This window comes from Acipenser ruthenus, chromosome 8 (genome assembly GCF_902713425.1).
Source record: "Acipenser ruthenus chromosome 8, fAciRut3.2 maternal haplotype, whole genome shotgun sequence".
Lineage (NCBI taxonomy): Eukaryota > Metazoa > Chordata > Actinopteri > Acipenseriformes > Acipenseridae > Acipenser > Acipenser ruthenus.
In genome coordinates this window covers 12779846-12803900 of record NC_081196.1, presented here as the reverse complement: position 1 = coordinate 12803900, position 24055 = coordinate 12779846, and the positions used below count along the sequence as shown (strand labels likewise).

At 37.9% G+C, this 24055-nt stretch overlaps 1 protein-coding gene across 2 annotated transcripts in view; it reads left to right on the top strand.

Moving 5' to 3' along the window:
- Positions 1–23611, top strand: part of LOC131737720 (serine/threonine-protein kinase PAK 1) — a 50636-nt gene extending 27025 nt beyond the window's left edge. The window contains exons 1-15 of one of the 2 annotated variants that reach the window (XM_059028542.1): positions 693–831; positions 2389–2602; positions 5993–6087; positions 6791–6938; positions 7171–7208; positions 8032–8145; positions 9815–9992; positions 11935–11998; positions 12246–12294; positions 13332–13444; positions 13603–13720; positions 14695–14794; positions 15888–16084; positions 20292–20429; positions 22007–23611. In XM_059028542.1, coding sequence (XP_058884525.1) covers positions 2410–2602; positions 5993–6087; positions 6791–6938; positions 7171–7208; positions 8032–8145; positions 9815–9992; positions 11935–11998; positions 12246–12294; positions 13332–13444; positions 13603–13720; positions 14695–14794; positions 15888–16084; positions 20292–20429; positions 22007–22093 — 1632 coding nt within the window. In that variant the 5' untranslated portion in view covers positions 693–831; positions 2389–2409 and the 3' untranslated portion in view covers positions 22094–23611. Of the gene's footprint in view, positions 1–692; positions 832–2388; positions 2603–5992; positions 6088–6790; positions 6939–7170; positions 7209–8031; positions 8146–9814; positions 9993–11934; positions 11999–12245; positions 12295–13331; positions 13445–13602; positions 13721–14694; positions 14795–15887; positions 16085–20291; positions 20430–22006 lie in introns of those variants that run through there. The other variant, XM_059028541.1, reaches the window with a different exon arrangement.
- The last annotated feature ends 444 nt before the right edge of the window (positions 23612–24055 follow it).

Sequence of the window (24055 nt, the reverse complement as noted above, 5' to 3'; positions counted from 1 at the left end):
TAATAATAAAAGATTGTCTTCGGTTTGCTATTCTAATTGCTGAAGAGCACTTGTTCATGAAACTGACTCCTAGAAGGCTACGTTTTACTCGGGCTACTGCAAACGATCTCATTTGACCCCTTAAGTCATGCTGGCTGTACAAGGCCTGTCTGATTTAAATGATGTAAAACTGAGCGGGATACATAGTGTTGTGCATTGTGAAGAAATTGGAGAAGTGATCTGAAGTGATGCTTCGTTTTTATTACTGTATGTTGGGGCATAGCTTATTGACACAACCTTTTAAAAATGCATATAGATAAATAAATAAATGTTTTATATATACAGTATATATATAAAATTGTAATTACTGCACAGCATCTTCAAGTACAATTAATATATTGGTTGTACTACAGCAAATTGCTTCCTAAGCTAGCATCCCTCTGACAGATTTGACCAAGCTGTGAGTTTGCTTAAGACTACAAAGTCTAGTTGCTTCCGCAGAGAACAGCAAACAAAGATGACTCTTTGCTTTTATGCCATCGTGTAAACAGCTGCTTTTTCTTTTTAAATCCAGCCCTTGTGTGTGTGTGTGTGTGTGTGTGTGTGGATAAGGGCTAACTTGATGAGCAGGGTGTGACAGTTTCAGCTTGAAGCAAGGCCCACTAGAGAGAGAGAGAGAGCGAGTGTGTGTGTGTGTGTGACATCACGTCTGGGGAGGGCCTAGTCAGTGTACTCACACTTAAGTTTCACTTGTGTTAAGTTTCTGCCATAGGTGATCTCTCCTCTTTGTGTTAGCTGGGTGCATTCACATCTCTTTTTTGGGGGGGGGAAGAATGGAGAGCCTTTGTTGAGGTAAGCCTGGTGACAAACCGACCAGAAGACTTTAGAGGTGTGCACCAAAAAGAAAAGGATTTTGAAATGCAATATTGTGCATAGAAATAAGAAATGCTTACAGTACAAGACAACAGCGATGCAGATTTTGAATTGGTAGACTGGGTTACGGTAAGGTTTCGCAGACAGTAATTAGATTTACTACAAGATGGGTTTTAATAATATATAGTTTTACGATTATATAGTAAGGCACTATAGATTTATAATTTAATGAATCTCTGCATGAACTGAGCACATCAAAGCACTGTGAAAAGATGCCTGCAGATCTTTTGGTTCAGTTTTCTTATCTGCTCATGAGCAAGACTAGTTTTCTGACTCTGCACCTAAATTTAGGAATTCTTGCCATGGGCAATTTGCGAGTGCTAGTCTAGGCTAAAAACATGCTGGAACTTGTCTATCTATGCTTATTGTCAGTGTTTAGTGTCGCCTAGTTTGTAAACTTTTAATCCATTTAAGGCGTGTCCTTTTTTTTTAAAACAAATAGAAATCAGATTACTTGGGTGAGCTCAGTGCTTTATTTTATAAGTTAGGGAGTGCAAGGTTCTTGGTATGATTTTAAAAACAGAAATGTTTTGGCTAGCAGAGCGAAAATAACTAGCTTAAATAATCATATTTCGGGAGCTGCAGAATTTTGACTATCAGTCCCTGTTGAAGAGTCAGAAAAGCCACTCTGTCTTTTACTCATTCCAGCTCGCAGATGTCATGTATGAACTAACCACAGGGTAAATACAGCCACTGGGTGAAGTAACACTTTTGGAAGAATGTGGGGAAATAGCCGAACACTGTGAATGAATAGAGGCACCATTGAAGCAGAGCTTCCTCCTCCTACAGTCCTAAGCATACCTTGTGCCGTGCAGTGAGGTGCCCTGGCACCTAGTTACTGCTGTTTGCTTTCACAATCCGTATGCTGATCTGTACTGTAATGGAGTTAATGTGTAATTACTTAAACATCAGATTTGCGCTCGTAGTAAACGCTATCAAAACCCCAAAGCAGCAGCAGTGGTCCTGTATTGTGACACATTTCGAAAGGCTGAGAAAGCTAGAAAATGCAAAGCTTGTCTTGGCTGGGGCTGCAGTAGCTTGTAAGTTCTGTTAAGTTGGGTGTAAGGGTGTTTAGGATACAGTATGGTACTGTAACAAATAATTGTGTATATGTATTGGTTTTAACAAAATACAGTTCAAACATTTGTGAAAGGACTGGGCTTGGTTAACATATGTAATATCTTTAAGTATTTGTATGCTGTACATTGACTTTTTTTAATGGGCTTCTAATTGAACTATTCATTTTAAAAGAATGTCAATGTTTCTATTCAAGGTCATGAAAATAAGTCTCTGCGTCTCTATTGTGTATATATTATCTATTGTAAATACCGTCTTGCATAGCTTTCATATTTAAACCAAATCTATATTTGTGAAATGTAATTCTCGTGCTGTTGCAAAGCTAGTGCTTGGTCTTGTGATGCATTGCATGTTCACAGTGTTTTTTAAAATACCTCTCCTCTTGTGTTCTCCCTGCAGTAAAGGCTGTGCTAGTTGAAGATGTCTGATAATGGTGAAGTTGAAGACAAGCCTCCAGCACCTCCAATGAGAAACACCAGCACAATGATCGGGGCCAGCTGCAAGGATTCAGGGACCCTGAACCACGGCTCCAAGCCCCTGCCCCCCAACCCCGAAGAGAAGAAGAAAAAGGACCGCTCTATCAGATCCATCTTTCCAGGGGCCGGCGATAAGAGTAAGTTTGCCAGTTGCTGCCGGGTGAACAAAGATTGGGGAAAGGTTGTTCACATGACCATGTGTCTTATTTTTTATTTATTTAATTTTTTTTGGACCGTTCCTAGAGTGCTGTGGCAAATTCCAATATTCAAACAAACTGCTCTAAATGTATTCGGAGGCAAAAATTACCTTATTTTTGTTTCACCACTCCTATTGGGGCAATTCAAGGATGAATTAATTTCCATTAAGTAGGTTATATGTGCTGTGTTAACACAAATATTGTCAGGAGCCGCTGGAACTGTATTTCCAGCCATCGATATGTTACTGGCCTGAACTCAATTGTCACTGTCCTAAAAACATTCCCCTAAGTACAGTACACTACCCTGTGTGAGACCACTTCACCAGAAGATCAAACAGCCTCATTCCACAGGATAGAGACGAAATCCAAAGTAAAAAAATAAAGAGCAGGAGGCACCCGAGTGGCGCATCTGGTAAAGGCGCTCCGCGTGGAGTGCAGGATGCACCCTATAGCCTGGAGGTCGCCGTTTCGAGTCCAGGCTATTCTATTGCCGACCATAGATGGGAGCTCCCAGGGGGTGGTACGCAATTGACTGAGCACTGCCCAGTGGGGGGGGGGGGGGGGGGAGCTTAGGTCAGCCAGGGTGTCCTCAGCTCACCACACACTAGCGACCCCTGTAGTCTGGCCCAGCGCCTGCGGGCGTGCCTGTAAGATGCCCAGAGCTGCGTTGTCCTTCGACGCTGTAGCTCTGAGGTGGCTGCACGGTGAGTCTGCAGTGTGAATAAAAGAGGTCTGCTGACGACACATGCTTTGTGTTCGTCTTCGCCCTCCCGAGTGTGGGGGTGGTAGCGGTGAGCTGAGCATAAAAATAATTGGATATGCCAAATTTGGAGAAAATGAAGTAATTGCCGATTTTACAAAAAAGAAAAAAAAGAGCGATTTGTAGTATCTTTGGTCATTTTTAATTTGATATAAAATCTTCACTGATCTGATTACTGATCTATTACTTATTCGAGATCTGCCTATAGATATTACTGATAAGCCTTTGGAAATCATAAAGGTATAGTTTAAAAAAAAAAGTTATTCATTTAGCTTACCTATTGAAGCAGACTGCCATGAATGATATGTAATATTGAATAACGCTGATTTAATCATTGCAGATTGGAGCACATTACTTTTAGAACAGGATAAAGGCCACAGCATGTCATAACCAATGGTTTATAAATCATGCTGGGAGTCTGCTTGGTTTTTGTAATATAATTGAGTTTTAACATTATTACATTTTATAATGTAATAATTAAGTCCTTTTGTAAACCTAATTCATGACAATTTGTGTTACACAAATTGAATTGTAGCAGAGGTGATTGGTGTTTTATTTAGAAGGCGTTCTCTAGAAAGAGAACTCCTTGCATTAACCCATTGATGGTGTTTTTTTTTTTTTTTAAAAGACATTTACACAGCTTTTGCTTCTATAAAGGGATGTTTCCAAACTAGAAATGACTCCATGACTTCAAATGCTTATCTTCAGATATGTGTGAAGATATTTTGCCTGAGCTCATTTTATTAAGAACTGTAGGCTGTACTGCTTATTACCAGCCTCGCTGTCAATGTGCATAAAAATTTTAAGTTGGGTGGTTCTTTTAAATGGAAGAATATGTACCATAGTAAATAGGAGGACTCTTGTGAACTTGGTGTGCCATGGGGAATATTGTTCAATGAATCTTTTGTGTAAGCAATCAAATAACATTTTAAACATTTTTTTACAGAAACAAAACTGTCAAATCCATTTCGGTTTGAATGATCATCCCCCCACCCCAACTTTAAGATGAAAGTAAAACTTTAACCATTCATTTCCCGTTTTTAATAACCATGCGCAAATAATGCCTGAGGGGAAATGTTGCGGTTCACGTGAATAGAAAAAACTGCCTAGAAGTAGTTGCTCTGTGCATTAATGATTCAGACAATTGCTTGCATTATCAATGATGAAGGTTCAGGTGACGAAGACGTGCAGTTCAAGGTTTCGGATCAGATGATACAGACTCCGCAGTCTGATTTGACTCCTCTTTCCTCTTGCAAATTTTTTTTTTTTTTAAAAGACATTGCAAGAGCTTGTAAGTCAGACATTTTTTTATATTGGACATTTTAGTGCTGTACTGCTACTTTGGCTGCTATGCTAAGTTATTTTATGTTGTGTTTTCACACTGGACTCCAATTTCTTACTTACAGAGAGATTAGATTATTTCATGATGTGCTTTTGCACTGCACACTGTAGCTTTAAAGTTTAATGTTTGTTTTGTGAAACTATTTGAAATGACTAAACAGTGCAAGACATACTGCACCAGTCAATAAATGTTAACTGTACTTCTTGATTCTTTTGGCGTGATCGGATTTGTTAAATTCTCTGCTGCAAGCTTTCATTTTATTGGTAAATTGGAAGATTTTAAAAAGCCCTGAAAAAGTAATAAACCTATGTGACGCAAAAACTTAACATACAGATGGTGGATTTTTCATTAGGCTGGGATTCATTTGGCCCCTGCTAACAATGTATGCTAATCAGATTCCTATTACCGGTAGTAGCAGTAAGCATATAGAAATCAATAATAGTCATATTCTGGGCCTCAAGAAGCAGGATGTTAACTTCTGGAACATTTTTATTTTTCTGCTTCTGTGAGACAAAAGCCTGGGACCCGAGCAGCAGAATGAATGGAGCCTCTCTGCTGGACTGACTGGTCCTGCTTGTTGTTGTTTTCTTATTATTCATGATGACTCATTCAGTGACTTCACCACAATGTTTATTGATGTCAAGGGGGGTGCAAACATCAAAAGCACTGTTGTTCAGAAGGGAATGTCTTAAGACCTGAATTTTAACTTTTCTTTTTTTTTTTTTTGCATTATTTATAGTCTTGCGTTTACGAAATGGGGGGGATGTTTTAAACGGCTTGTCTTTTAAAGTTCTAAGTTATATTTATACAGTGTATATATAATATATAATCTGCCTCTCTCCAGACTGATGCAGTGGGGTGGTTATGCTGGGTGGTTGAGCAATTTGAGGTTGGCTGTAAATTGAACAGTAGGAATGTACTATGTCTGATCAGACAACTTGTGTGTCCTCACTGGTTCTGCTATCTAAAGAACCATGTTTCCAGAAAGTGGCTAAATTTATAACTTTCACACCTTGCACACTAATTACCAACTTATTATACATCGTAAAGATGAAGATCGGGAACTGATCTCAAACGTAAGTTCTGATTTTTGATAAGTGATCGATAAGAAATGGAGGGAGACATACTCCTGAACAAGGCGACTTGCTCTGTACAGAGCCATATGTAAAATATGTACTTGTATGTAATGCTGCACTAATTGTCAATTTACATTACATTTTGTTAACAGCAAACAAAAAGAAAGAACGACCAGAAATATCCTTGCCTTCTGATTTTGAACATACAATACATGTGGGGTTTGATGCAGTCACTGGAGAATTTACAGTAAGTAATTCCTCCCTCTTTCTACAAATACTGCTTTCAACTCTGTGAAACTTGTGCATTACTTCACTGCCCAACTACCCCATATAAAGCATACAGATCATCCCTGTGAATAAGACATTGATTTATCTATTTATAATACATAAATCTTCAATAATAATTTATGACTTGAGGTTGTGTATTTGTAGGATGTAGTGAGCAATACAGGTCATGGCAGCTTTTGATGCCCCTCACCTTTCTTCTGTAATGCAATCACCACCTGTGTAATCTAAAAGCCATCTACGGGACAACAGCTAATATTCTGTTGGATGTTGAGTATATTGCAGGCAGGATGCTAATGTATTGTTAAGCCTTCTTGTTTTTTCAGTATGCATTACCCAACTCCAAACTAGCAGTGCCCTTGATTCTGAATTAATATGTACTGTATTGCTTCAGACAGTGCTTTTAACTGATAGTCCGCAGTAACCAGCACTTGCTTTCACAAAAAGGGAGTCTTATCGTATTGCAGCAGCTTTTAGGGAGGTTGAACCGAAATACTTGGCGAACCGGTCATGAAAGCTGGCCTGTGCTTAATTAACCAGTGTCAGGCAAGTAGGCATCAGAACAGCGACCCACTTCTTGGATCACTGCAATAAACGTACAGCAGCAGAGCCGATCCCCTGCCACTGCCTCGGTAATAATAACGCGCTCTGCTTTCTATTGTAAGGGTATGCCAGAGCAATGGGCTCGGTTACTACAGACCTCCAATATCACCAAACTGGAACAGAAGAAGAACCCCCAGGCAGTGCTGGACGTCTTGAAATTCTACGACTCGAAAGAGACGTCCAATAGTCAAAAGTACATGAGCTTCACGGGTAAGAAAAAATCATTCAGTAGTGGTTTAATAGCACAATGTTTGTTTTATACTGTAGGTGTGATTGTGCATTTGTCTATGACTGAAATACATTACCAATATGTGTAATGTGTGTGCATAACGGTCTATGCTGTGTTTTTGGTTTCACAAAATTGCTTAAGGTTGTCTTGCATAGTGCTATGCAGAAAATGATATGATACGAATACAGTTTAATAAATACTTCTTCTCTGCAGATAAAACCACAGACAGTTATAATTCTTCAAATGCGCTGGTAAGTGGTGTGTTTTTTTTTTTTTCTTTTCAGTTAAAAGTTTAAATATACTTAAGTGACTCGTGCTCTTGGAGAAGTGAAGTAAGGCTGGTGTTGCCATTATCACTCCTGAATCTGTCTGTGAATGCTAATTTCTCATCCAGCCTGCAGACGTGTGCTGTTGGTTGCAGAGGACTTGTTAGTTTCCAAGTGTTAGTGCGATTTATCTGGCCACCCGCCAACAGCCCCAGCAGGCAAGCTTGTACCCCATCCTTGAGCAAAGCGATCCCTGCTGTTAGCAGCCAGGGTCAAGTTAACAAGCTGTTATTCTGTGAAGCATTTATGTAAAATATTGAGATAGGAGTAAACAGTACAAAAATGCTCCTTTTGTGTTTTTCTTTACTGCTATGAGCTGTCGTATGTGTCTACAGGTGCAGAGGCTGGATTATGGGGGGGGGGGGGGGGGGGCAAGGGGTTACATTATCAATTTAACTACTCAGTCCTGTATTAATATTATCTTTTAAATGGTGTTTCGTGTATTACTAATCAAGATGTAAACCTTATTGTTTCATAAATAAATTTTAAAAATGGCTAAACGTAGATTTGTATTTTATAAAACACACTAGAATCACTACTGACTGTGACAGTCATGTCTCCCAAAGAAGTGATGTAGGTCAGCGGTTCCTTTTGTAGCACAGACCCCCTTAAAAATAGATTTTCCAGTAATGCTAGAAAAATCGAAAAAAAATTAACAGGATTTGCCTCAAATATGGTTTCTCTGCAGTACTTGTACTGCTTTTAGTTTGAGTGCGAGACCCACATTCTCTCCCTCTTTGCCTTGTAGAACACAAAGGCGGTCTCTGAGCCGCCCGCAGTGCCTCCAGTCTCTGAGGACGACGATGAGGATGAAACCACCCCTCCGCCAGTGATCGCCCCACGACCAGAGCACACCAAATCGGTAAGCAGATCACCACACTGGAACACCTTCATTTATTCATGTCCTTGGAAGTCTCCATTACTCTGGTGGTGGATATGTTACCAGGCACTGAGCTGACAGTCACCAAGTCAAGTGGAATATCATTGAATGGATTGATTTGATTTGAAACACACTTTGTTTCTTTGACTTACTGGGCCACCATACTTTGCAGTACAGCTTGTTAACGCATATCATTGGATAGGGGAGGGCTTGTATTTTACTGCCTGCTTGTTGTGTTTTTTTTTTTGTGTGATGTCGCTGAGGCATTTAATTTAGGGCAGACATTTTCAGCAGCAGGGAGAAACAAAACATGACTCAAGAACTTGTTTACAGCTAAGAAAAAATGGGAAAACATTGTAAATCCAATGGATTTGACTTATAGTTATATTAGAACATTTATTCTGTCTCATTGTGTCTCCTGTGTTTAATATATATGGTTTTATAACGTTTATAAATATCAAGAAACGAGTGGATATAAGCAGATCATGTTTCTTGAACTAAATTTATCAGGTATGTTCTTTTTTGCTTATTACTGATAATAATGGAATGATAACTATTTTATTTATAAATATTTATTTTGAGAAAATAATTGAGAGTAGCGTCCATTATTGCTTCTAAAGACCCTGAGAATAAACGTGTATTATATTATTGCAATCACTCAGGTGAAACAATGTCTTGTAATTTGCACATCAATATTTTAACAAAACTTTCAGGTAGTATTGCTGCAGCCAAAAATAACCTGGTCCTGGGGGAGCATCCCACTGAAAAACGCTTAAAGGGTTAAGTGTTTTAAACTTGATTTGCCTGCTGCATTCAAGGTTGTCCTTTTTTAGAGGTTTTTAAAACTGCGGTTGACATTGGAAGAGAAGAAAAGGATATTGCACGTTAATGAAACAAGGGATTGTAAAATAACTAGAAGAAAAGGTGTACAGGATCTAGCACACTGACCATTGGGAGCGAAGCCAAAAAACAATACAAATGTTTTGGATTTTATTTTATTTTTTTTCTATTGCTGGCTGTGAAATTCCAGTCCAGTGATTCAGTACTTTTTCCACCAGGTGCTATTATTGTCAATAAAATGTGACGGTTCTTAGTATCTTCTGCCCTGCCACAGCCAACAGAATCTGTTGCAGTGACTTATGTGCCTTTCTGTAGTGTTTTTTGTTTATTATTATTAATTATGATTATTTAATTCCAAATTGGAACCACATCTTCCTCCCTATGCTGTTGCAAACTACCTGTTTGGAATGCCTGCGCTTAGATTTTTTTGTTCTCCATTTTGAACCATGTTCATGATAAGCCTTGAAGCATTTTGCTATGAAAACCATTAGTTTCCCTCCCAGAAGGATCACTGCTCCAGTAAGATGGAACTCGGGAAAACTACCGTCACTCAATCATGATTGTGTTGCTTTACATCAGGACTACTTTCATCATTGAAAAGGACCCGTCAGAGTTTTTAAACTGGGTTGCGGGCAAAATGATCTATTTGCACGTTACTCCAGAAGATGACAAACTACTGCCTGAACAAGTCCTTTCTTTTTACAGTGGTGAACAATTCCCTGTATGTCCAACTTCTTCAGAAAGTTTATGCTGCTAACTGTTTGCTGTGTTTCTTGTTACTAGTGCTAACTTAGTTTCCTCTTTCTGCTAGATATATACCCGGTCTGTTATAGAACCCTTCCCAGCACCCCCCACTAAAGATGCAGCAACCTCTCCCATCTCGCCGCCTGCGGAGAACAGCAGCACTCCCTCAAACACGCTCACCAGGAACGCAGAGAAGCTGAGGAAGAAGACCAAGATGTCAGATGAGGAGATTCTGGAAAAATTACGTAAGTGTAGATGGAAACCCCACATTATACTGCTTAAATATCATACACTGTTATCAAGTGATATTACTACAGCTCCCACGTTACAACTCATCTCTTTATACTGAGGAATCGGTTATAAGACTCTTACGTCATGGCTCCCATTAGCCCCATAATGCCGTTCCACTTGCACTTGCATTCTTTTTATAAGGCAATACACTCATAGCATGGTCTCTTAACAATGGCTCCCAACTACAGAGTTATAAAGGGGCGCGCATTATTATTCTATTACATGGTGAATGATAATTTTCCTATAAACTGCAGTGTTTTACAGTCTTTACTATGCATGTTGCTGGCACGAGATAATAAGATTGCCTGTATATCATGAGGTTGATGAAAAGCCAGTACATGATCACAACAAAACGTTGTCAATACCACGACCTGTCACATTTTAAAAGTTTTTTTTCCTCAGAAGACAAGGAAAAGTTTGTGGAAGAGCAGAATAACACAAGTACTCTTAGAAAAACAATAAGCGACATACATTTTTGTAAGAAATGAAAGCAGAGGCTCTTGAGTGACAAGGAGATAGACCGACTCCACCCGCCCAAAAATGTAGTTTTCCCACTTTCTATCCCCGCCCATTTTTTTTATTAAATAAGAGCACTCCTGTATACAATAAATAATAAAATTAGCTTGTTTTATTCTGTTTTCCAGTGTTATTCTCAACACTTCTTCAGTTGTTAGAAATAAACACTGCTAGTTCTACAATTCTTGTCTATTAATCATGTATTATAATAAATAATATACACCAACACTGTACATAAGACTGCAATTCTATCTTGGGTTTCTGGTGACATTGATAAATTTTACATGTCATTGAAACCCTTGGTAGAATGACAGCCTTATTATGCACAGTTATGTGTACTTTATTCCCTATATTTATTTTAAATGGATAAATAGAATATCAGTATATGTGAAATACAAAGCTGTATGTCCGTTGTCATGATGATTTTTATTTTTCATTTTTATTCTAACTGGTACTTAATCGAGTACATGCACTAGATTATATTTTAATAATAAATGTAACATTTGAAAGAATAAACACATTGGTGATAGTGTTGGTTGAAAACTAAAATCGTAATGTTCAGTACTGTTCCAAATCTGACAGCAGCATCATCTTCAACACAAGACCATTCAAGTGTTATCCAGAGATTTGTTAAGAATGCAGTAAAATTCTACATTTATTTGAGGGTTTGCTTTTAAAAATGTACCTTTTATTTATTTATTTATTTATTTATTTATTTATTTATTTGATAGGTACATTGCATTAAGTCTTCAGTTTTTTATTTTATTGAATGCTCCATGCTACAGATGTGCTAAGGTCTCCCTCTACTGGTAAGAAATCGCGGTTTGCAACTCGACTTGCTGTACCAGCCCTCGTTTTGTATGTCACTACTTGTTCCCTTTTGGTTCTGTTTTTCTTCTAATTCCATGTGCAGTATGTGAAACCACATACTGTATTAAGATGAGAAGGAAAAACAAGCTTGTTTTAATGCACTTTACCTTGTGTGATATTTCTGAGGTTTGGGAGTTAATGAAACATCACATTTTATATCCATGTGCAGTACTGCTGTGTTACCTTTTTAGTTTGGAACACGTTTTGTACAATGTGAAAACCACAGGCATGCGTACAGTAGATTCTCCAAGCCCCACGCACTGCCGGTCAAATGCCAGCTTTCTCCTTGTTTTCCTACTTCATTTTTTTAGACACAGAAACATTCTTGACTGTGCAATGTGAAGTTACTATCGAGGGCTTTCACTGTTGGCTATTATGTAGTCCTTTTTTTATGTGGTTCAACAACCATAGCTTGCTGTACCTTTTGGATCCTCCTGATATGGTCCTCCCATCACACTTCCCAACACTCCCTTGCAGCACAACAGGCACTTGACTTGTTTTCCATTACAGGAAGCATTGTTAGCGTCGGAGATCCCAAAAAGAAGTATACAAGATTTGAAAAAATTGGTCAAGGGTATGTATCTACTTTATATATATAAATAAATAAAAATCTAATATCTGCAACATTCCTAGGATCTATGATTTATGTAACACATTCATTTATGAGAAGTGATTTTCCACATATCTACAGCTGGAAGTAACTGAGGAAAAGTAGATCACTGTGGATACAAGAAACCCTCTTAAACACCCTTCCTCTGTATGTTGCGTGTTGTTGTTTAACTCGGATATTAACAAGTCTTATCTTTATTCTTTACTGACAGAGCGTCAGGAACTGTGTATACAGCAATAGACATTGCTACCGGACAAGAGGTGAGGGTTAAGTTTTATAGAACACGAAAATTCTCCCTTAATTAACTTTCTCACACTTTGCAAAAGGTTATCGCACATGATTCTGTGAAACCAATTATCCTCACTGCAATTTTCTTCTGTTATAAAGTTCATTTGAAATGACTTTCATATCTGAGAGAGGTGCCATGATTCAGTTTTTAATTAGACTTTCAATCTCCTCTTGAGCTACATTTTGGCAAAGCTGCCCCCCCCACTTATCACACACTGTAACGTGTAGCAGGGTTGAACCACAGGGCTTGGTTACAAAAATTATTAGATTTTTTTTTTTTTATAATACATTTGCTATTTTAGTTAACTAGACAACAATGTGTTTAATCCTCCCAAAACTGTTAATTGATTTGGCCAAATAGTATTATTTAGTCATTTAGCAGACGCTTTTATCCAAAGCGACTTAGGGACTAGGCGGTGAACCTGTGCATCAACTGCTACTGCAGATCACTTACAATAGGACCTCGGTTTGATGTCTCATCCGAAGGACTTACATGGATTTGAGTTTCAAATAAACAAGGATGTGTCTGTATAATATAAAAAAGGACCAGTTTTATAAATATTCACATTGCAACATATGTATCTATAAAATAAGTAAACTGGGATTTTATTTTATAGCTGGGTGGAAATGTTGACTAAGCTGGCACCCATTTTAAGTACTTGGTTTACAGAAGGTTTTAATGGATGAACATCTGCACGTTATGACATAAGGAGATTTTGAAGCCTCATAGACATTTGCAACATTAGTTGAATAATATCTATAAATATTAATGAGTACATACATTCCCTGTGGCCCAGACTCTCTCTGTTTTTTAATATAGTTTTTCAATTGTAAATGTTTTAATGGACTGCATTAAGCAGATGGTTTAATAAAATGTAAAGGATTTTTATTTTCACTTTATATAAAACGTTAAGCCATTTAGTTAATGTTCATGTTATGTATTCTGTTTGTTTTGGTTGACGTTTTTATAGTGACATTTTTTTTTTTTTTTTGTTAATTCATTTTTTAGGTTGCTATCAAGCAAATGAATTTACAGCAGCAACCCAAGAAAGAATTGATCATTAATGAAATTCTTGTAATGAGGGAAAACAAGAACCCCAATATTGTCAATTATTTAGACAGGTGAGTCTTTTTAGGACTACTGTGGGTTTGTTCTCTTGTTACTTGGAACACATTTCAATTGTAATATTAACCAATACAAGGGCCACAGGAAAACTACAGCCATTTCTTCTAAGCTGTATCATTTTGTCACACATTTCCCCCTTTTTTCTTTTGTGTAGTTACCTGGTAGGGGATGAGCTGTGGGTGGTGATGGAATACCTGGCAGGAGGCTCCCTGACAGATGTTGTGACAGAAACCTGTATGGATGAAGCACAGATAGCAGCCGTGTGCCGTGAAGTGAGGACAAAATCTATTTTATTCATTTCAGTTCATTCAGTGTATGTTGTGGGAGAAGAACTGCAGTTGGTAATATGTCAGCTTGGTGGAAGTTCTTTTAGTAAATGCTTTTAAAATAAGTAGCGATTAGACAGGAATAGGGGTGTTAATAGTTTAGGGTTTAAACATTTTCCAAAGGTCATCAGAAATGTGGTGTTTTATACAGTACTATCTGTACAGAGTAAGAATTATTTTTAGCATTCGCTATTTAGTCATAGTCTATTCCATATACACATCAGTGATGTACACGTGTAGTCTTACACAGGAATGGAAATGAAACTCCTATTGCATAGCAGTTTCATTCATTCCAGGTTTTAATGCAAGCTTGATTTAGCCACAGTGTGCATGTAACACGTTCAGGTGTGTCTTATTAAACTCATAGTAAAACCATGAATGGGTGAAACTGTTTGTTTGTTTGTTTGTTTATTTCCATCCCTGCTTACACACATATCTGAGTACTTTTATTTGAAATTCTATTGAAGTGCGTCTTTTGCATAAGTGTTCAGTGGCTACCTCGAATCAAGTTGAGAGTGTATTTACCCTCTCAGCAAAATTATAAGTGTAGTTGCTGCAAATAGGATCCAGTTTGGACTTTTATAAAATGGATTGTCTAAGTGGTTACAAACATTCCAAATATGGTTATGTTTTTAATCTTCCATTCTGAAAGTGTTATGGTTGACACTGTCCTGTTATAACCTAGAGATGCTTCTTCTCTGTGACTCTTCCCCATGCTGTACTGTTTAATTTCTCTGCAGTGCATACTTGAACCAGATGTATTTAAACTTTTCAGCAACAGTATTGCAGCATTTAGGATACGCGGTTTAATGCATAAAAACATCTGATCTTCCTTGGCTGTTCATATGACTTAAAAGATACTTTGGAGTTTGTTTTACATGAAAGGACTGAAATCTATTTGAATGCATTTTCTACCATAGTGTCTACAAGCACTGGAGTTCCTTCATTCAAGCCAGGTGATTCACAGAGACATTAAAAGTGACAACATCCTGCTTGGAATGGATGGTTCTGTGAAGCTAAGTAAGTGTGTACAATTCTATTTTGAGATACTGGTGATGTAATAAGTATAATACAACTACACAAAACATATGCCTTCACAATGTAGATGTATCTCTTGAAATTCCATTCCCAAAATGTTTAGATGTGTCGTGTAAACAATCTGTTAAATGATGCTGGAAACTCAAATGTAGTAACTTCTTGACAGTCCAGTGCTGTCACAGTTCCATTTTCTACTATGGTAGATCATTTTGTAAGAACCCCTCTGTGCTGGAATTGAGATATCCTGGGCAGTTTCATAGACGACAACACACTGGTCTTGCAGTTAACGGCTTTTAACAGAAGATGGCACTGTTGTAAAAGACTGTGCTGCTTTGTAGACTGAATCAGAGTATTCAGTACACTACTTGCATTTTTACCTTCCCAGTTTATCAAATTTTCCATGAAGTGTATGGAAAATTATCACATAGTTGCATACCGTATGCTTTTGCATTTTAGAGTTGAGGATTTCCCTGCACACTCATGAAAAAAATATTAAAAACTGATCGATATGATATAGAAAGTATGACAATTTCTGTAATATTTTGTATTTTTATTTATTTATTTATTTGTAGTTTTAGCAGTCTGTTACTTTGCACAACTTGTTATTGCCAGCAAATTGGAAGATTGTGTTTTAATAAGATTTTATTATATGATATGCCCTCTCATTGTTTGCAATCATGGTTACCTCGCAACATGACCATAGCGAAATGAAGAAACCTGTTTGGTCACATTTTATTATGGCACATTTCCAATGGAACTTGTAGTACTACACCAATTTAAAAAAAATAAAAACATGTATGGCCACAGAAGCACAATGATTTAAATGTACACATAACATTTTTATAAATGAACAGATTTTTTTAAAAAACAATTACAGTATTTATACTCGTACTACAAGATAAATATACAATTCCATGGAGACTTCATCTGTTTGTTTGTGTGTCTTACAGATTTTCACATCTCTGTTACAGATAATAAACACTTTTATATTGTGATCGAAGTGCCAGCAGTCGAAATGTTACTGCTATCCAGGCTGAGTGAACTGCAGATCTAATTGAGCTGTTTTGTTCCGCAGCTGATTTTGGGTTCTGCGCTCAGATCACTCCAGAGCAGAGTAAGAGGAGTACGATGGTGGGCACGCCATACTGGATGGCCCCAGAGGTGGTGACGAGAAAAGCATATGGACCCAAAGTTGATATCTGGTCCTTGGGCATCATGGCCATCGAAATGATCGAAGGAGAGCCCCCATATCTCAATGAAAACCCACTGAGGGTAAGAGCAACAATACGAATGTAATAGAATCATTTCTGGAATTACTTTACTGTACTTTTTAAATCATTCAAACCAAGGAAATGTGAGGAACACCCACTGCAACAGCAGGAGGTCTGCAACCCAGCAGAATTATCCATTTCAACGTGGCAATTGTAAAATTGCCTTCTGGTTTTCGGTCATTGGAAGAGACCCCACAAAATGTCATATTGCTTTTTGTGTTTTTTCTCATAATAAAATGGTTTAGTTGGCATGCAGATTCCAACTCAGACAAATCTAAAGTTAATATAGATGTACCATATAGGTCAGGATTTGGCATCACATACCGGTAATGGAAACTTTTTGAAGGGAAAAAAAATACTGTAGGAGTTCCCTGCAGATATTCCTGCATTTGGGAGCTGCTGCTTTAGAACCCACGAATACAGCTTATGAATGTGAATTTATTTTCTCGGCCACTATCACAAATACACACACATTTCGGTAAATGCTTATTGGTATGCTTGATTTACAATGAAGGACCAAACAGCCACAGGTTCTCCCATTAACTATGTGACATTCAACTCCCACTGCTGGTCGACACCCAGCTGCTTCGTAATTTTCAGTGTAACCCGCTCCCCGCTCCCCAGCAAAAAGCAATCCTCGCAGAGTCCCATTGCATGGTTCAGTGTGCCACAATCAACTGCATACAGTGAGACCAGACAGGCAGGCTGGTCCAGCTAGGAAGCTTTTATCTTTGAAACCTGTTCTTGTGTTGGGAGACTTGTTTGAACTCAAACCTCCTGAGGTGAACGGCATAGAAAGAAGCTTCTAATTTTAAATGGTTACACCTACATTTTTTCTGCTGATGTTTAAACTATGTCTGCATCCATTTACATAACAGCTTTTGCCTAGGCATCTCCCGTCACACGCTGATGGTTTCATGCTGTCTGGCCTCTGTGTGCGTTTTGCTATTTCATATGATTTCAATTTGCAGGTGCCCTGCATCCTAGCTTTTACCCACAAAGTTTCTCTTTGGTAGAAACAGTTTTTTTGTGAAGCCATTCAAGTGGGGGAAAAAAAAAGCGTTAAAGTGTCTGAGATGAATAGTCTGCTTTCCCCTGTTTAAGCTGTCAGGACAAAAGCTATGCATTACTACAGCTCTTACTTTTTTTTCTTTTAAGACTCCAGTGTAAGGAAGGACCTGTCAAATGGGATTAAATCAGTTGTAGTGTACGTAATCTGGAAATCAATACCTCCTCATTCAAAACTGAAGCATCTATCATTTTGCTTTACCTATTCCATTACCACAGTAAGCAGAACACTGGATTGGTTCCTGGCGTGCCACAGTAACATTTATTGCGGTCACTGGGTGTGTGAAGTCATTGTTCTGTGTTGTTAAACATCACATACTTGGCTTTGCTATTGACCGTAATGCTGTACGGATAGTTATGTAAAACTATATTCGAAGGATTGTGATTTAAATAAATAAATAAATAAATAAAATAAATAAATAAAATAAATAGGACTAAATTTAGTATTAGGAGTTTGTCTAAAAGTCCATGTTCCTTTTTAAATTACCATCTGATCTGAGATTTAAACAAAAACAATATTTCCAGGTCTAATGTCTTGTTTATCCAAATAGGTCTCAGGGGAATATATGAATAATAAAAACTGTTTCCTGCATGGGGCATCAGTGTGGAGTAGTGGTTAGGGCTCTGGCCCTGGTGGGGACACTGCTGCTATACCCTTGAGCAAGGTACTTTACCTAGATTGCTCCAAAAACCCAACTGTATAAATGGGTATGTAAAAATAATGTGATATCTTGTAACAGTTGTAAGTCGCCCTGGATAAGGGCGTCTGCTAAGAAATAAATAATGATGCTAGTGCTACTTCTTGGCAAAAACTTAAAATAAAATAAATGCCTGTTTCAGTCTGGATATTTACAACGCATGCAAGTGCAGTGCTGTCATATTTTAGTATTTGTGCAAAGTAAACATATAGTTGATGTATTTAATGTGTTTTCTTTTAACGCACTAACTTCTAGTCAAAAGTAAACCTAGATTATTATTTAACTGTACCTTTTTAAAAATATAACCGTAACAGGAATATGCTTACCTTTTAATTTTATGGTGTATCCCTTGTCCGATGTAAACAAAAAAAAATAATCTGAAATTTTTTTTATATATATTGTAAATTGAGAGTTTGACAGTATCCTTTTCATTCTTGTCTATTTAAACACAGCTGTGGTTTTGGTATTACAAGATTAGAAGGATTGTTCTGCATTTACACTGTTGGCAGGTTAAGCACCGCAGGGGAACGACTGCAAGAGCTGCAAATAGAGGTTCATGCTTCTCCAGAACTGTAAACCATCCTCCCTTTAGGATTTGCATAATCAAAGGGTATGCAGAGGTATACTTTCTGCACAAAAGGCTTCAGTTGATTATAAGTTTGTTTTTGCTGAAAGCTGCTCCCTTTCATGAAGTTGTTCGGGATATTGCTCTGCTAGTTGCTTAGAACTTAATGGTGGCTCTTTTTTGATAGTTCTGGGTAAGTATACACCTTTTATTTGACATTTTGCGAACCGGTTTAACTTTGCACTGAAACCAGTTTAAAATACGTGAACGGCTCCTTTCCTGTTTTTACACCGAGTGGAAACAAATGTCAAAATTCACGGGTGACCATCGTGACAAAATCACATCCCTAATTATAATCGATCATTTTAAACTCCCTGGGAGTTTAGCACTTTGAGAGATGTGATGGAAGTGGAGTTTATTTTACATATATTAAAATAGGGATAAATCTGTAAAAAAATAGTTTTTAATTGAAACATCGGTAAAAATCGGGGGGAAATATCTCCGTATACACACTTTACATGTGGCGTATGATGTGTAGCAGTTCTGGTTTCTCATTAGGTTTAATGTCCCTGGCATGTCTGATGAAGCACAATCTGTGCAAGTCGAAGCCACATTTTCCCAAGTTAGCTGGTGCTTTGCAAACGTTTGGGCAATCAATGTGCTGACAGAAACATTATCTACAGAAGGTATGGACTTGACATGAGCACAAAACAAGCCAGGTTTATTTGCCTTGAAATCATTAAAATAAAATTGACAGAACTGGGTGGTGCAATCCATCAGGAGACGCGTCAAAAATCACACTGAACATTTCCATCAATGCGTTCCATAAGTTTACCAACTAAAGCATCACCATTTTCTGTCAAATATTTACGATTAAGATTGTTGGCGTTAGGCAGTGTTTTAGCTGATGGACAGACAGTACTGTTGCACGACGTCACCAATACATACCTCTCTGCAATACACAGTGGCTATCCAGCAAAGCACAGCACTCTGACAAACTCATTAACACAGTCATTCTGCACTCCCTTTTTATTAAAGTGTGTGTAAAAGCCGCACAAATGGATTGCTTGTCTCTCGGTTCACTTTCTTGTTTTAGTTTAATGTGTCACTTATTTTTCAGTATCTTCCTTTATTGTCAGCGCGAACACGTACCTCAATGCAGCTGTATCTGCAGTGCTATGCATCCTCTGCCTCATCTGACCCACTTCAGCTATTATTGCTTTTTGTATACTTCGAAACATTTGTTTTCTTTTTAATATTCATATACTGATTTACGTTTTCTCCCCATTCCTCACCCACTAAAAAATATTATATGTTCGTGTAAGTATTTCAATTTACTTTTTGATCAGGCTAGTAGTTACTGTGCCCAGCAATTGCCACAATAATCAGACTTTGATTGGCCAACATAATCGGGTGATGGTGCGTTTGTGAAGTGACAGAGAATCACAGTTGAAACATCTGCTGTATCCTAGGATACAGTGTAGGGCTGCTTATTACAATGTCAAAATAAAATGGCATTTTAATCAAATTGTCTATTTCTTAGAAAATAGTACTGGGATAATATTGAATAATAGATACAAATCAGGTATAAATCAGTAAAAAAATGATTTTAAGGTCCAGTTAAAAAAAATAAAAATCCTGTAATTTTCCTGTAAAATTCTGAATAAACCGGAAATGCGGAACACTAAGTAACACATTGTATGCACTTTAAGAATGGAAGTAGAAACTGTTCATACAGTGTGTATATATACTTTATATTTTCTTATCTGAGTTCTGCTGCCTTTCTTCCCCAGGCACTGTATCTTATTGAAACTGTTCATATAGTGGGTATATACTGTATGTTTTCTTATCCGAGTTCTGCTGCCTTTCTTCCCCAGGCACTGTATCTTATTGCAACAAACGGTACGCCTGAGCTGCAGAATCCCGAAAAGCTGTCCTCGATATTCCGAGATTTCCTAAATCGCTGCCTTGAAATGGATGTGGAGAAAAGAGGTTCGGCCAAGGAGCTGCTGCAGGTAAGATGAACCCCAATAGAATCCAGCATTGGGTCAGACTCCTCTTTTGCTCCAAACGACAGGGCACCCCTTCCGGAACATTGTAGTGTAGTATTGTGCCAGTTACACCCAGCTGACAGAATGTACAGGTACGATGAGAGTGTTTTCATCTGAAGCATCTATATGGTGTGGCACTGCATATGCATATCAATGCATTCATTTTTGGAAGTCAATAATTAGGTCTGTTACTTCCTTCCTGTGCTTGTGTAGCCATGGGCCATTGTGTAACTATTGACAAGAGACACAAGTTACAGAAATGCAAAGCTCAGTGTTTATTAACAAACAGAAAGGATCTTTACATGCTTGCTCTGTTCCCCAGGGAAAGTTAGTAATATTACATAAGTCTGCACTAAACAAATTCCTTAAATTTAATATACTCGGTTTTGTTTACCTTTTAGAAAAGAGTATGAAAGTTGCCCAGTGCTAGAATTGTGTGCATTTTGGTAAAGCCGACCTGTTCTAGAATGGGCCAGTCAGATTCTTAATTCGCAAGCACATTCATCGCTGTTTAACTAAAAGAGGAAACACTAGTAAAGGGTAAACCCTGACAGAGACAGATCTACTAAGGCTTCACTATTACAACAACAGCAGGCACCGTTTTCGATTTACATTTCTCACATTGCTGTGAATTTTCATTTTTATTTTATTTTTGCCAGCTTTGCTTCCTTTAAGCTTATTGTTTGCTGACTCTTGCAGACTGTATCATGTGTGTCACCTTGTCTAGCAGAGCTGTCTTTTTTTCCAGTTCCCCTTTTGGTTAATAGCATTTCCATTGTGAAGTCTTTGATGGCCTCTAAAGGGTCATTCCACGCCAACTCAACCAGAAAATGGACATTTCGTTGCCCATCCGTCTCACATTTTCCTAGAAACATTCACCTGGGGGTTTTCTGACATGCTGAGTTCAGAAATGACAGCCATTTTTTTTAAAATGTCCCCTTTGAGATGTGACCTTGCAAAGGTCAACCTAAAGCGAGAAAGGGACCTTGACCAGAAAAATCACCCTGGCCGCAATTTAGATGCTACCACCATGTGTAGCACCTCATTCTACTTGTTTTGAATGGGGCTTTTCAGAAAAAAAAATACTAGGAGCACGACAAGGGGTAACTGACGAGTTTTATTCAAACTTCAGCCTAACCCTTTACCCTGTAGGGGATGTGGGTCCTAAAATGTAAGTATTGCTGTAAGACCCTTAGGTACCAGTCTTCCAAATTCTGTGAAAAACATTTGGTTTCAAGCCCCACCACTGGTCATTAAACACCCTTGAAATTTGAATTTTTGCTATTTGTACCAAGTTTAGGCCAAGTTTATGTCTACAAGCATCAAGCAAAATATTATGGTATTAGACACAGTAAAGTGATTATCTTCCTGTTAAGTTTATGTTTTTATAGAAGGTGTAGGTAGTGGTTCTTTATTCCCTGAGTGTAATGTTTGATAATAGCTGAATTCCTGTATGTTTTTAAACTTTCTTCTCAGTGCATCCAATCTTGCATATAGTTCATGGTTTTTATACAAATGATGCATTATCTTTCTTCCTTTAGCACCAGTTCCTGAAAGTGGCCAAGCCGCTGTCCAGTCTAACTCCTCTCATTTTGGCTGCAAAGGAGGCAGCGAAGAGCAACCGCTAGACAGCCAGTGTTTCTGTCATCTCACCAGTACGTTCTCGCAAGACGGTCCATTTAAACCTCTGCAGCACCTGGACTTGCACTTATTCATGGCAGGGTCATGAGTAATAAACTGAAGGATCTAATGGAAGAAGAAGAATGAAAAATGGAATAAAAAAACAAAACTGCTGATCTTAAATTAAACTTTACACCTGTGAATGGTGTGAGGGTTTTGTACGTTTTAAAATGTCTAAGAAATCCTCAAACCTGATGTAGCAAACGTTATTTTTATTTGGTTCCTCTTCTTTTTAGTGTTTTGTTTGTTTAAAATCTAGAACTGTTAATCTTAACAATGAAACTTGGTTTGTTCATGGCCTCTGACAAAAACTTCTATTGTCAACTGTGTGGGTACAGCGTTTTGGACTGCTTAGAAACTGGTACTTTTTTGTAATTATTATTATATATGTATATTTTTTTTTAAATAAGCCAAGACTAGGTGATGAAATGATAAATGGTCGACCTGTCTTGGAATGCAGTTTCAGTAATAGTTTGCATTATTAAAATGGTACAAAGAAATTCCTGCAAAGGACTCTAAATCTCTGGTCTCTATATTGGAATATTTTCATTTTTAAAATGAAGTTCTGAAGAGACGCTCAGCTACAAAGAATAAATTAATGGTATAAGTAATGTTGTATTTTAGAGGACCTAAAATGTCTTGTGATGCACAGAAATTGTATTTTGGGGGTATTTCTTCTGTTAGTTTTTATACCAACCTAACCATGCACTACCTAAGCCCCTTTCACACTGGCATGCTCTACCCGGGGCAGGACCTGGTATCATGCAGGTCGGCTATGCGATTTCACACTGCTTTTGATAAAGCAGGGTCGACCTGGGTGACAGACACAAGTACACAATGCGCGTATCAATGCCCCGGAAGCTGCCATCCAGGCTTCTCTGGATTGAACCGTCGGTCCAGACGTTAATTAGAGCAGGTGTTTCTTCATCCTTGCTGCAATCTGGCTCATGGTGTGTCTCAAAAATATGGCTAAACAGAAACATTCCTTGTGGATGTGAAACCTTCACGCAGGCGTGGCTGTTTGTTATTTCATCAGCTTACGAACAGCCATCATGTATTTTGTCTCGCTCAAACCGGGTCAAAGCTTGTCGACCCACATCCTGAGGTGGGTCGCTGGGACCCGGGTAGGAGTGCCAGTGTGAAAGGGGCTCTAGATGCAATTTCTCCCTCACTGAAGTGAGAGAAAATCTGTGCAGACTAGCTAGTTAAAATGCACAAGGGCAAAAAACCTAATAATGTGAAAAATGCAGACAATACGGTTCACAAAACAAATGTTATCTGGGTTTCATGAATGACAGACCAACAACACGCTTGTGAAACAAGTTTCTTTAAATTAAGCAGAAAAACAGTAATAGTAAAAAGTTAAAGTAACGTGCTGCTTTTCTTCGTCTTGAATCCCTGAAGAATTTTGAAAAGTTGCCTCCTGTATTTTTTATTTTTTTTCTAATTAAATTTGTTCTAAATTAGTTGTACAAAGATTCTGGAATGCATTGTTGTTGCTTTTTATTTCTTGTCTTGGGTATTCTGAACCTGTGTTTCTTAGCATATCACTGTAGCAACATATTGCACATGTGGGAGAGGACCAGCAGGGGGCACAGGTCATACTGCAAGAGTGTTAACCCTTTCTCTTCTGCTTATTTTTCTGTGTGCTCACTGTTTTTTTGTTTTGTTTGTTTTCTACACTTTTGGAAAGCATTTGCCATGCAGAAAAACGATTCAATTCTTCTTTCAACACTTTTTTGGTTTGACCACAGTAGAATCAACAAACCCTTTTACTCCAGCTTTCAAAGACTGTTTATGTTAGACTATATTCTGAATGCATGATCCCAACATGTTGACAGAATATTTGTTGCCGGATCCTCTGTTACTTAAAATTTAGTTTGCAGGCTGTTTTTTTTTTTTGTCTTTAA